Consider the following 12,712-nt stretch of genomic DNA (forward strand, 5'->3'; position numbering starts at 1 on the left):
GGACTTTAGTCCGATGGACTTTTGTACACACGATCAGATTAGTCTCCATGGGACATTTGTTGCCGGAAAGTTTGTCAGCGAACATTTGTCTGATGGAGCGTACAAGGGTTGTCCCGATACCACTTTTTTAGGACCGAGTACAAGTACCGATACTTTTTTTTTGTGTACTCGCCGATACCGAATACCGATACTTTTTTTTTTTTTTAAATGCAGCCACGTGTCCCCAAATGCAGCCTTGTCCCCAAATGCAGCCTTGTCCCCAAATGCAGCCTTGTCCCCCAAATGCAGCCTTGTCCCCCTAATGCAGCCATGTCCCTAAATTCAGCCATGTCCCTAAATTCAGCCATGTCCCTAAATTCAGCCATGTCCCTAAATTCAGCCTTGTGTCCCTAATGCAGCCTTGTGTCCCTAAATTCAGCCATGTCCCTAATGCAGCCTTGTGTCCCCTAAGACAAAGCCAAGTCAATTCCCCTCCGCTGCCGACATCTAGTTACTATGCGCTGGGGTTACACAACAGCTGTCATTTGAATAGCTGTGTGTTTCCCCGCCGCGCCATCATGTATAGCCCCTCCCCCTTGCCCAGAAACTTTGATAGACAGGTCACCCGTCGTATCAAACATGTTTTGCCTTTTAAAAATTCCACCAAATGAGGATATGCTTTAAAACAATGTAATTGGGATGATGGCACTTGCCCTCACAATCACTTGAAATTATTCAAGTAGGGAAGGGTTAAAATTGTTGTTTTAGGTTTTGATTTTGCTTTCTGTGTCCCACTGGAGATATTTCTCTTCACTTCCTGCCCCAGTGCACAATAGGAAGTGAGTGTGTTGGGAAGAGTTCACCTATTGAACAGGTGTCCGTATTAGGTTTCCCCCGCACGTCTTGTTCTGATGACAACTGTAAAATGTTGGCTTTTCCCGTCACTTTCTGCGCCAATGACAGTGGTTACCAGGACATATGGAACATCACAATGAAAGACCAGCAACGGATTGGATCACATACAACAAATAAAAGGCTTTGGCTCCACATCCATTTGAATAGATAAGGCTGGGCTTAACAACATTTTGTTTTTTAAGCTGATCATGTAGTCTGTGGAGCAGTTGGTTCATTCTGAAGTTTATTTTTACCCACTATAATCTAAACTTTATTTTCCTACTTGTGTTGCATCAAATGATCATTTTGCAATCCAGTTGATAACGATTATATTGAAAAGTTGAAAAATCGATGCTTGGTCACTGTAAGAATGAAGCAAACCGAGCTGATTTAGAGAGAGTCTGTCACAGGCTGGGGGGGTAGTGGTTCTGGATATTTCGCCCCCCCAGCCTGGTATACTCATTCATCCATAATCCTTCACTCCCATCGCAAAGCATGCAGTGGTGGATAATGTCATATACCTCCCCGATATGACAATGTTCAGGCCAGGTGATTGGCTGATTGGGCTCAAACGCTGTCACCTGAGAAAGGATGAATACTCCCCCATACCCAGAAGCCCCACATTGTTAACACAACAAGTGCACTGTTGGGTCCTAAAAGTGGAAGAAAACCCAAACTATAATTATTCTGAAAAATGTTCCTCTACCTAACCTGTAGGAAACAGATCTACGTATTTAGCCCCTTTCAATCTGCTCTAGTCACATGACCCTGCAGCTTCGGGTAAGAGGGTGCTCGATGATGGCTGTGAATTCTGCCCACTAGCTGTGATGTCACCTGTTGATGGAAGAACTCGCTTAGGCTGCATTCAAACCTCCGCGACAAGATACGCCGCGTACTTTTAACAAAGTCTTCCCATTGCTTTGTATGGCCGAACGCCAATGCCGCCTGAAAAAAAGGGTCCGGGACTTTTTTTCAGGCGTACGGCGTCTGAGATGTGAACCATCTCATAGACAGCAATGGGGAATTCTCCCCTCCAGCGGCACGAGCGTCCGGCGTTTTGTCGCGGAGGTGTGAATGGGGTCTTAAAGCGGAGTTCCACCCAAAAGTGGAAGTTCCGCTTTAAGCACCCCTCGCCCCCTGACATGCCACATTTGGCATGTCGTCTTTTTTCGGGGGGGAGGAGTGTGTACCCTCTTTTTAGTGGGACTTCCTGTCCTGCTTTCTTTCTTCAACCGTTTAGGCAACTCCTCCTCTCGTCCTAGATGGCCCCTCCCTGCCAACGATTTTCTGGGACACAACTCAGGTCCCAGAAGATCGGCTGACCAATAGGAGAGCGCAGTGTGCGCCCAAGAGTGAAGCTGTAAGCTGTCACAGCCGGGTGCCCACAGTTAATATGACAGCGCCGAGGAGAGAGCCTTTGGGCGGCCGCATCGCTGGACCATGGGGCAGGTAAATGTCTGTTTATTAAAAGTCAGCAGCTATGCTTTTTGTAGCTGCTGACTTTTAATAAACTAAAAAATGGGTGGAACTCCGCAGCACGCTCCAGCTCACAGCAGGAGTCCAGTGTGTCTGCATCCACATTTTTAGGTCAAATTTTCAGCTAATTTCAGACCTGAAACAAACCAAAAGACACACAGGGCTTCTGTGCAATTCGCCCTGGAGCTGCTGCAGAGATGTGTGAACCGGCTCTGTAGAGAATCGGTCACAATATCCTGCTATGCGAATTGGATGCGGGGAAATTCACATAGGTGTGAACCCAGCCTAAAGTGTCTCTAAAGCCTTCCATATACCTAGTGAAGTGACTGGCTTTAGGTGATGCACAGAGATTAAACAAATAGTAAGGATGCATTAAAGCGGAGGTTCACCCTCAATAACAACTTCAGCTTATTCACACCAGCTCCGTATTTACATACACATTCCGGTATCCATAATTTTTTTAAATGGTTCCAATACCTGTATTCAGTAGACAATAGCAGCCACTTCCTGGTATCCCTCCCGCGGGAGTGGGCGTTGCTCTTTGTTTCTCGATGCCCCAGTGTTTGCTGGGACAGGATTGCAATGTCTCCTGGGAGCACAGTGTCATGCTTCCCAGGAGACGATTCCTAACACAGAATGCTGAGATATCGCAAGATTTTGCTCGCCGGCCGTTGTGATGGCAACCCTGTAGTGTTGACGGCGCCGCTTGCCATCAACACTACCTATGCGTGGGATAGAGCATTCACAGAATCCAGGAAGTATTTGCTTGTGGGCTTCACAGTGCCCACAAGCAAGATGGAACCTCACAGGACAAATTTTTATAAATACTTATTTACGGCCAAATTCGCATGCGAATGTCTAGAAAATTCACAGATGTGAGTACACTGTTAATAAGAGTAGATGCACAGTTTAAAAAAAGAAATTCCCGCGGAACCCCCGCTTTTAAGGTGAAAAAACTTTTACCTTTACAACCCCTTTAACCACTTCCCGCCCGGCCTATGGCCGATTTACGTCCGGGAACTGGTTTTGAAATCCTGACTGGACGTCCTGCAGGATTTCATGCCACGCGCGCCCGTGGGGGCGCGCGGCGATCGGTGATGCGGGGCGTCAGTCTGACACCCTGCATCTCCGATCTCGGTAAAGAGCCTCCGGCGGATACTCTTTACCACATGATCAGCCGTGTCCAATCACGGCTGATCACGATGTAAACAGGAAGAGCCGTTGATGTCTGACAGACGCGAGTATAGGAGAGCCGATCGGCGGCTCTCTTGACAGGGGCGGTTCGCGCTGATTGTTTATCAGCGCAGCCCCCCCTCGGATCGCCACACTGGACCACCAGGGAAGCCCACCCTGGACCACCAGGGTGGGCCAAAAAAAAAAAGCCTGGAAAAAAATGCCAATCAGTGCCCACAAATGGGCACTGACTGGCAACCTGGGAAAATCAGCGCCACCCCAGTGTCCATCAGTGCCACCCCACAGTGCCCATCCATGCCCAGTGCCCATCTGTGCCGCCTATGTGTGCCCATCTGTGCCGCCTATGTGTGCCCATCTGTGCCGCCTATGTGTGCCCATCTGTGCCGCCTATGTGTGCCCATCTGTGCCGCCTATGTGTGCCCATCTGTGCCGCCTATGTGTGCCCATCTGTGCCGCCTATGTGTGCCCATCTGTGCCGCCTATGTGTGCCCATCTGTGCCGCCTATGTGTGCCCATCAGTGCCACCTCATCTGTGCCCGTCAGTACTACCTCATCGATGTCCATCAGTGCCGCCATATCAGTGCCCGTAATTGAAAGAGAAAAACTTATTTACAAAAAAATTAACAGAAAAAAATAAAAACATAATTTTTTTTCAAAATTTTCAGTCTTTTTTTTTTAAAATCGCAGAGGTGATCAAATACCACCGAAAGAAAGCTCTATTTGTGGGGGAAAAAGGACGCCAATTTTGTTTGGGTACAGTGTAGCATGACCGCGCAGTTGCCATTCAAAGTGCGACAGTGCTGAAAGCTGAAAATTGGCTTGGGCGGGAAGGTGCGTAAGTGTCTGGTATGGAAGTGGTTAATGTCTGACAATAAGAGGTTGAATGCTTATCTTCTCTGCTATTTGTGCTACTAAAAGGTGCTCTGTGTAGTAGAAATGATTTTGTAAAAGTCCACTGGCTAACCAATACCAATACTCTCCAGCAGCCCTCACTGGTTCTTCCTGGTGACATGTAATTCAGCGGGAGGAACCCATGAGAGAACTGTGTGGGACCCAGGAGATCAACAGTCCCAGAAGTGTTGGTTTCTCTGTAGAATTTCGGAGACGTTTCTACTGAATGGAGTGACGTTTGATGGCACATGGAGAGGTGTCTGTTCTATAGAGATTGCTGCTTTATTTCATTCATTAGACCATTTAAATCCGTGTTTCTCAAACTTTTTTTGTCTTGTGGCGCACCAAAAAGATCAAAACATGTTTTAACAATGTTTGTGGTGAAGAACTTATTTTTACATGTATCTTTAATTTCACATTTAATGTGATGGATGTGCCTGCTTTCAAGAGCAAATCAAATTGAAGCCCCAAAGTCAACAAACCAAGTGCGTTTCATGGTTGATTTTATAATTGGAGCAATCGTGTTCTCCCGAGATCTCGCACAAGTCTTGCATTATGAAAGGAACCAATGAATGGCAGATTGCATTTTTTTTATATATGTTACTTTTTTTAACTTTTGAAACATTGATTTACCATTTAGATTTTTGATATGGTCAAGGTTTCAAAACGCTAGCAATTTGAATTTTTTTCTATTTCTTTTTCGAAAACTCCCAACTCCTACAAATCTCAGCCGCAGCACACAGTTTGAGAATCGCTGCTTTAAATTCAGGCGCTGCATTGTATAGCCACCCAGTTCATTCCATTCTTTATTTATACAGAGAATTGTTTTGTTCTTTGCTGGTTTATTAAATGTGCACCCCTTTTTTTTTCTTCTTCCCCTGTTGCAGACACCGTGAGCATGCTGGGCGCTCGTCTTATATACAACGCTGCAAGGCGAGCAGGTAAACTGTTTTTCTGTCTCATTGGTTTAATCGGGGTCATGTGGATCCACAGACGGGGCAAGTTCCTGCCCATCTAATTATGTTGAAGTTTTATCTGTGTGTTTTTTTTTTTTTTTTTTTGTTCCCCCACTTTCTCCACTGTCTTACAAATGCACGAGGCACCGTGATATTTTCAAAGAACCCCACAGAGTTCTTGGCTCGCTGTTTGGACAGAACCCTTGCAGACTGAAGTCAGAAGTGTCCCCAATCTTCCACTTAACGCTGGAACACCGGGCTGTGGAGTGGGTGGTTCAGTCTCCCAGCAGCTTGTGGAGGGGTTGAGCCGACGGCCAGGCATCTAAATGGATCCGGACATTAAAGTCGGGCTTGATCCAGAGCCTGGACAAGTTGAGGGACATCAGCCAACAAAGACTTTGCCTCGCTGTCAGCTGAAAATGGGTCACAGGAGTGCAGAACGAAGTGCACTCCTGTGATCCCTAAGAGACCTAAGGCCAAAAGAGCTTTGTCCCTACTTCTTTTTTAACTGTTCGGTGTTCCTCATTTACTGAAGATCTTAGCCCAGGGCTGTTCTGAGAATTTCTGGGTTCAACCAATGCAGAAAAGATTGGTGAATGAGAGCTCATTGATCTCCCACACTCCATTCTGAGAAAGCCCAGCAGTGGTCCTGGGCTCAGAGCTTTTCAGACACATGAAACGACTTCTACTGCGCTTGGGAAAGGTATCTGATTAGCTCTAAAACAAGCTTGTTTTAACTCTTTGATTGCCCAGGTGTATATACTACACAACCCTAAAAATCAAAGGGTTAAAATGAAAGCAGTAAGGTTCTTTCTCTCTCCAATTTGCCATATGGCTTGCTGCTGATGGGCTGGGTATCTGTTCATACACAGCCACTGATTGGCCTGCTCTGCCTGAACTTCAGTGCCCCAGGATCATCCAGAAAACATAATTTGTGATCGGTTTGCAGTTTTACATTAAATGGAAAGTTTTCATCATCCTAAATATACCAGTCATAAATGGATCAAATCTCAGCCAGTTCAGCAGGGACCATCAACTGACTTCAGTACAACCAACCTCTCAGATATTTTTCATGCGATCACTGCCTGCAGCTATGGCCGCCAGCAGTGATCGTTGCCTTCTATCGGCAAGGAAAGCTCTCTGCCAGCAGCACACAATAGCACTATGAGAGGGATTCCTCCATTAACATTGATTCTGGCCTGCCCAAGGCTATAAAAAAGTTGTCTTGTTTCAGATTAGGTCTGCTCTATTCACTGATAGTTGAAGTATGTAGGTACAAGGCTAAGCCCAGCAAACATAGAATGTTCTACTTTTCCATCAGGCTGAGCAGAGGTGTTTACAGCATGGGTCCTGAGTGTGTCCAACTGTATATTTTGCATTTCTTTTTACAAGTAATTTTTTTTTCTCTCGTTCTCTTTGCAGGTCCGCCATGTTCTCAGACTCTGGTCCGACCTTTTAGTCTGGCTCCTCAGATGCACTCATTTAGTAAGTGAAAGATAAGCGGATTAAAGTGCCACACTGATCTGAAAGGGTTAGCTTATTCTTAGATGGAGACTACTGGATTGATTGGTTTGCATTACTCCACACTTCATTGGAGGGATTTCTGCACTAGAGTTAGATTTCTTGATATTTTTATAATCTGATGGATGCAGGAGGCACCGTGACACTCCAGGGCTTCCAGGAACCTCCGGATCTCATTTTTATGCCCAACAAATAGTACCCATGCGTTTTGAATAGTATCCCACCTCCTAAATGATGGATGGCTATAGACTGATACATTGGTTTCTAAAGCCCTGTAAGCACGGGCTGAATATCAGTCAAAGTCGGCCGGTACTTTAGATACCAACCGACATTCACCCCGTGTGTACCGGTCCTTGTTTGACAGAAGCCGATCTCACGGGTGGCTTCTGTGGAACGAGCTTGCTGGAAAACCAGCATCCGATCAGCGCTCTCCCCCCCCTATAGTGCTACATTTGGCACCTTTCGGGGTGGAGCAGGTGCCTGTTTTTTACAGGTACCCCGTCTCCACTTCCGGGAGACCGGGCCACGGCGAATTGCGTCAGCAGCTCGGCCCCCTCCTCCCTTTCCTTCTGCCGGGCCATGAGAGCGCGCAGTGCGCTATGCGCATTAGGGACCTGGCTGTGAAGCCGAATAGCTACACTGCCGGTTTCCCGTACCCGCAATGACGGCGGTAGCCGAGGTAAACATCGGCTGTGATGCTGGACTCCAGGACAGGTAGGTGTCCTAATGTAAGTCAGAATCTACAGTATGTGTAGCTGATGACTTTTTACATTTTCAAAGGGTCGGGCAGAACTTAAAGCGGGGGTTCACCCTAAAAAAAAATTTTTTTTGTCTACCATGCCATCCAGCATACTAGCGTCAGCATGCCTTTATTTTTTTATTTTTTTCGCTGTAGTCAGTTTAATCCATTAGTTTGGTTTCAGACTCCCGCGGGGAGTAGGCGTTCCTATGAAGACTGGAACATGATTGACGGCCGGCTATGGCGCGTCACGCGTTCCGAAATAGGACTCGGCTCTTCACTGCACCTGCGCAGTCAGCTCCTAGTCTGTGCGCAGGCGCCGTGAAGGGCCGAGTCCTACTCCGGCTATTTTCAGAACGCGTGACGCGCCATAGCCGGCCGTCAATCATGTTCCCCTCTTCATATGAACGCCTTTCCCCGCGGGAGTCTGAAACGAAACGAATGGATTAAACTGTGAGTACAGCGCAAAAAAAATAAAGGCATACTGTAGCTGACGCTAGTATGCTGGATGGCATGGTAGAAAGTTGTTTTTCAGGGTGAACCTCCGCTTTTAAGTAAAAGACTTACTGTGTGTACCAGGCTTTAGTCACTTCTTCTCCTCCAGCCTACTGATTGGATATAAAAGGAGCAGCTGCACATTGATCACAGCTGTTTCCCATTCTGTACGCATGTCTAACCAGGATTAGCTAACAGTACCGTACAAACCAATATATTCCTACCCCTATTTCATTCTGAGCTCTGCTGTACAGGGGGTTACAGGAACTTTACAGAAGGACTGTTGTAGGTACTTATACTAGTATTTGAACCCATAACTGGAATAAATGTTTTGTTTTACGTATTTACCCTAAAGCATGTTTCAAAGTTGAACTCCAAAGAACACAATTTAATGCAGTTTATTTTGCATACAAGTATCTAACCCTATTTTGAACCCGGTTCAGACTCCTGAATTCCCCTGCACAGCAGTACTTAGACTTGAAGGAGCAGCACTGGGCGCCAAGTGTGCTGAGAGAATGAGAAAGCAGCTAGAGCAGTCCCTGCAATGTCTGCACTCCCATGCTCTACCAGAACTAGAGTCTTGACGTCATTGAGACTAGAGCCAGGGTCCATAGCCCTGCTCTGGATGTGAGGACATCAAGGCACAGTCCACTGCTGGATCGTAGGGGAGCGCTGCCTGCTGGGGGAGATGGAGGATCATTTGCCAGCCAATATATTCTCATAGGGCATAAGCCATTTCCACCAGCCACAGACTTGTGCAAATTATGTTTTTTACAAACTCCCTGAAAATACGGAGGGTTGGCATCTCTGCTGGGGCTCATGAGATTGGTATTCCAGAAGGGCATCCAGCAGAGGAAAATTATGTAAAGTTGCAAAACTGTATATAGTCAGGCTTGATGCCAAACAAACAAAGATTAGGTTTATAACTCACTATATATAAAAAAAAAAAAATATATATATATATATATATATATATATATATATATATATATATATATATATATATATATATATATATATATATATATAATTATTATTATATATTTTATTTTTTTGTATTTTTTTTATTTAGAGCTCGTAAATGCCAAGGAGGAGCTAACTGATATGAAGTCTGTCACCGACAAAGCCGCTCAAACCTTGCTGTGGACAGAGCTTTTCAGAGGTGAGATGCTACTGCTGAACCTAAAGTCTTTCAATCGAGGCCTAAAAGAGAAACTCATGTACTTCTACCTGGCGGTGGCAAGTACTGAGACACTATAAGAATGACTTTTCTGCCATGCAAGGGGCCATATTGGGGGTTTGTGTGTTTTTTTTTTTTTATTTATTTTTTAACATTGTTATGTTTAGACACTGCAATCTAAAAGGGATATCTTGCATTTTATTTCCTGTCTTTGTATTGTGCTTGCATGTTACTCAGTGCTTTTGCAGAGCCTATAGAGCCATTCAAATCAGTTATTTTCCTCCAATGAAATTTGCACTTTAAATATTTCTTCCAAACTTGTTCATACCCTTGGGCTACTTTAGTGAGAAATGGGCTAATCACTACCGGGCACTTTTACACCCCCTCCTGCCCTGGCCAGTTTTCCTCCTCCTTCTTCTTTTTTTTTTTTTTTTTGCGCTTTCGCACTTTGACAATTCCGCAGTCATGCAAAACTGTACCCATATGGAATTTTTAGCATTTTGTTCACACAACTAGATCTCTTCTGTGGTGGTATTTAATCACCACTTTTTATCTATCTATCTATCTATCTATATCTCTCTTTTATCCCTTAAATTTTGAGAGAAAAAAAACACTTAGGCCTAGATTCTCAAAGGGCTTACGACGGCGCAACGCAATGTGCGCCATCGCAAGTCCTAATCTGGGCCGTCGTAACTATGCGACTGATTCTTAGAATCAGTTACGCATAGATAACCATTAGATCCGACAGGCGTAAGGCTCTTACGCTGTCGGATCTTAAATGCAATTTTTTCTTTCGCCGCTAGGTGTCGCCTCCGTCGTTTTCCGGGTCGAGTATGCAAATTGGCAAAATACACGAATTCCCGAACGTACGCGCGGTCGACGCAGTGAAGTTACGACGTTTACGTTAGATTTGCGTCGCGTAAAGTTGCCCCTGCTATATGAGGGGCAACCAATGTTAAGTATGGCCGTTGTTCATAGTGGTTTTAAGCCTTATTTTTGTTTTTTACAGGCTTGGGAATGACCCTCAGTTACTTGTTCCGGGAGCCCGCAACTATAAACTACCCATTTGAGAAGGGTCCATTGAGTCCACGGTTCCGTGGGGAGCATGCACTTCGCAGATATCCATCAGGAGAGGAGCGCTGTATTGCTTGCAAGCTTTGTGAAGCCGTTTGCCCTGCTCAGGTATGTAGAGTTGCATCAATTATTATACAAGTCGATGACCTAAATTATTGTCTAATGTATACCTCTATAGACTTGCCCACCCAGCTCAGAGGATTTCTCTCCCTTTTTATACAGGTCTCTGCGGTATAGTTAACTTAAAAGAATGCCGGTTCCCTAATCCACCGAAACCATGTTTTCATTTTTAACCATGCTATACCTGAAAGCTGTCGGGTGGACGTCCTCCCATGCCTGAACAGGTGGCTCGCTCCTGTGATCACGAGTCCTTGGGACTCGGCGTAAAAGGCCAATCTTGGCTCTTTACCACGTGATCAGCTGTCAGCCAATGACAGCCGATCACATGTTATAAACAGATACCGGCAATCTGCTTTTCTATTTATTTTTTTCCTCTCTTCTCACGCTGACAGTGTGAGGAGAACAAAACAAGCAGATTACCGCCTTTTGTCAAAGGGACATCGGTCCGACAAAGTGACTGCCAGTGCAACCCCATCGGTGCAAGAGAAAAAATTGCGGTGTTTTTGTTTAGCAAAAGAATCCAGTGGTGATTAAATACCACCAAAAGAAAGCTGTGTGGGGGGGAAAATAATGATAACAATTTGTATATGGGTACAGTGTAGCATGACCACGCAACTTGTCATGCAAAGTGACAGCTGAAAATTGGCCTGGTCAGGAAGGGGTATATGTGTCCAGTAAGCAAGTGGTTAAACCACAAATGTGCATGGATGTAAAAAGTGCTCTGGATTGCAGTTTGCACTACACCTTTACACTAGGTTTGTACAATGTGCACATTTCAAATTTAACTTGTTTTACCTTTCCACAGCACAAAATCTCGTGCAGAGGAGACTTTTTAGGTATTACTAAAAACAACCTTTTAAAAAAAAAATCTATAAGAATAATTCTAATTACCTGCTCTGTGCAATGATATTGCACAGAGTGGCCCTGATCCTCCTCTTCTGGGGTTCCTTTGTTGGCGATCTTGGCTCCTCCTCTTCTCTCTGTGCCCTCATAGCAAGTGGCTTGCTATGGGGGCACACAGTGTGCGCCAGCTCCCAGGATGCGTGTCTCTATGGAGCCTCTACCCATAGACACGCACAGCGGAGCTTGATCCCACCCCTCACTTCCTTCTCGCAGCATTTATTAGCCATTGGCTCTTGCTGCAACTCTGCTTTCTAATCATGTAAGCAGCTTATAATAAAAAATAAAAAAAAACATAAGCGGGGGCATCAAGTCTCCTTTCACACTGGAACTGGCTGCGGATCACACCGAAACGATGTGCGTCCCCATTCTCTGGTTCAAGGACGAAACGGGGACGAATCTTTGTTTGAATTTGGCCCTGAAACGGAGTTTAAGACGTGCAGTGCGCTCCGCAGCCTCCCTGGAGATGTGTGAACCGAGTCCATAGAGATCCGGTCACATTCTCCTGCTATGCAAATTGGGTGTGGGGAAACCCTGCCTAAACAATGTACCAAATGTAATCTATGTCCTTTAACCCTGTAAAAATCAATTGGGTAGACCGATTAGTTGTAAAGTTATACATCTCAGCTAAATTGGTCAGGGCTTCTAGGTTTTAAAGACCTCTGGTTACAAGGGGGTTAAACAATCCATATTTGTCCTACAAGAAGTAAAAACTGAATGTATACAAAAATTTAATGACAAGGAGCAAAAAATGTGTATTACTGCAGTAACAAGGCACACCTGGTCAGATGTTTTCAGCTTTACGAATTCCATTACATCATTTATTTTTTATTTTTATTTTTTTCCCCAGGCCATCACAATTGAGGCGGAGCCTCGTGCAGATGGTAGCCGCAGGACCACAAGATATGACATCGACATGACTAAATGTATCTACTGTGGGTTTTGCCAGGAAGCCTGTCCCGTGGATGCCATTGTGGAGGTAAAACATACCATGGTGGCCCTGAGCAGTAAAGAGGGTTACTGCTGATCAACTTTTATTGGCAAGAGGAATAGACACTGGCTGTCAGAGGAGGGCACAGCCTGTGTTGAGGGTGGCTGCTGTGCAGAGCTGTTGGAACAGATGGGGGGGGGGGGGGGGGTCACAATTTAAAAGTAAACATCTTCTTTAAAGTGGGTAAGATAAGGTGTGTGTGTGTGTGTGTGTGTGTTTTTTTTTTATTATTTATTTATATATACATATAGCGTATTTGCCGGCGTATTAGTGCCCATTCACACCTGAACGTTTTATCGCCT

At 45.2% G+C, this 12,712-nt stretch overlaps 1 protein-coding gene across 1 annotated transcript in view; it reads left to right on the forward strand.

The window, feature by feature from the left end:
- Positions 1-12,712, forward strand: part of NDUFS8 (NADH:ubiquinone oxidoreductase core subunit S8) — a 29,257-nt gene that overhangs the window by 1,562 nt on the left and 14,983 nt on the right. The window contains exons 2-6 of the mRNA XM_040321003.1: positions 5,322-5,375; positions 6,813-6,875; positions 9,218-9,307; positions 10,335-10,507; positions 12,270-12,398. Coding sequence (XP_040176937.1) covers positions 5,333-5,375; positions 6,813-6,875; positions 9,218-9,307; positions 10,335-10,507; positions 12,270-12,398 — 498 coding nt within the window. The 5' untranslated portion in view covers positions 5,322-5,332. The remainder of the gene's footprint in view (positions 1-5,321; positions 5,376-6,812; positions 6,876-9,217; positions 9,308-10,334; positions 10,508-12,269; positions 12,399-12,712) is intronic.

This window comes from Rana temporaria, chromosome 8, assembly GCF_905171775.1.
Source record: "Rana temporaria chromosome 8, aRanTem1.1, whole genome shotgun sequence".
In the NCBI taxonomy this organism is placed as follows: Eukaryota; Metazoa; Chordata; class Amphibia; order Anura; family Ranidae; genus Rana; species Rana temporaria.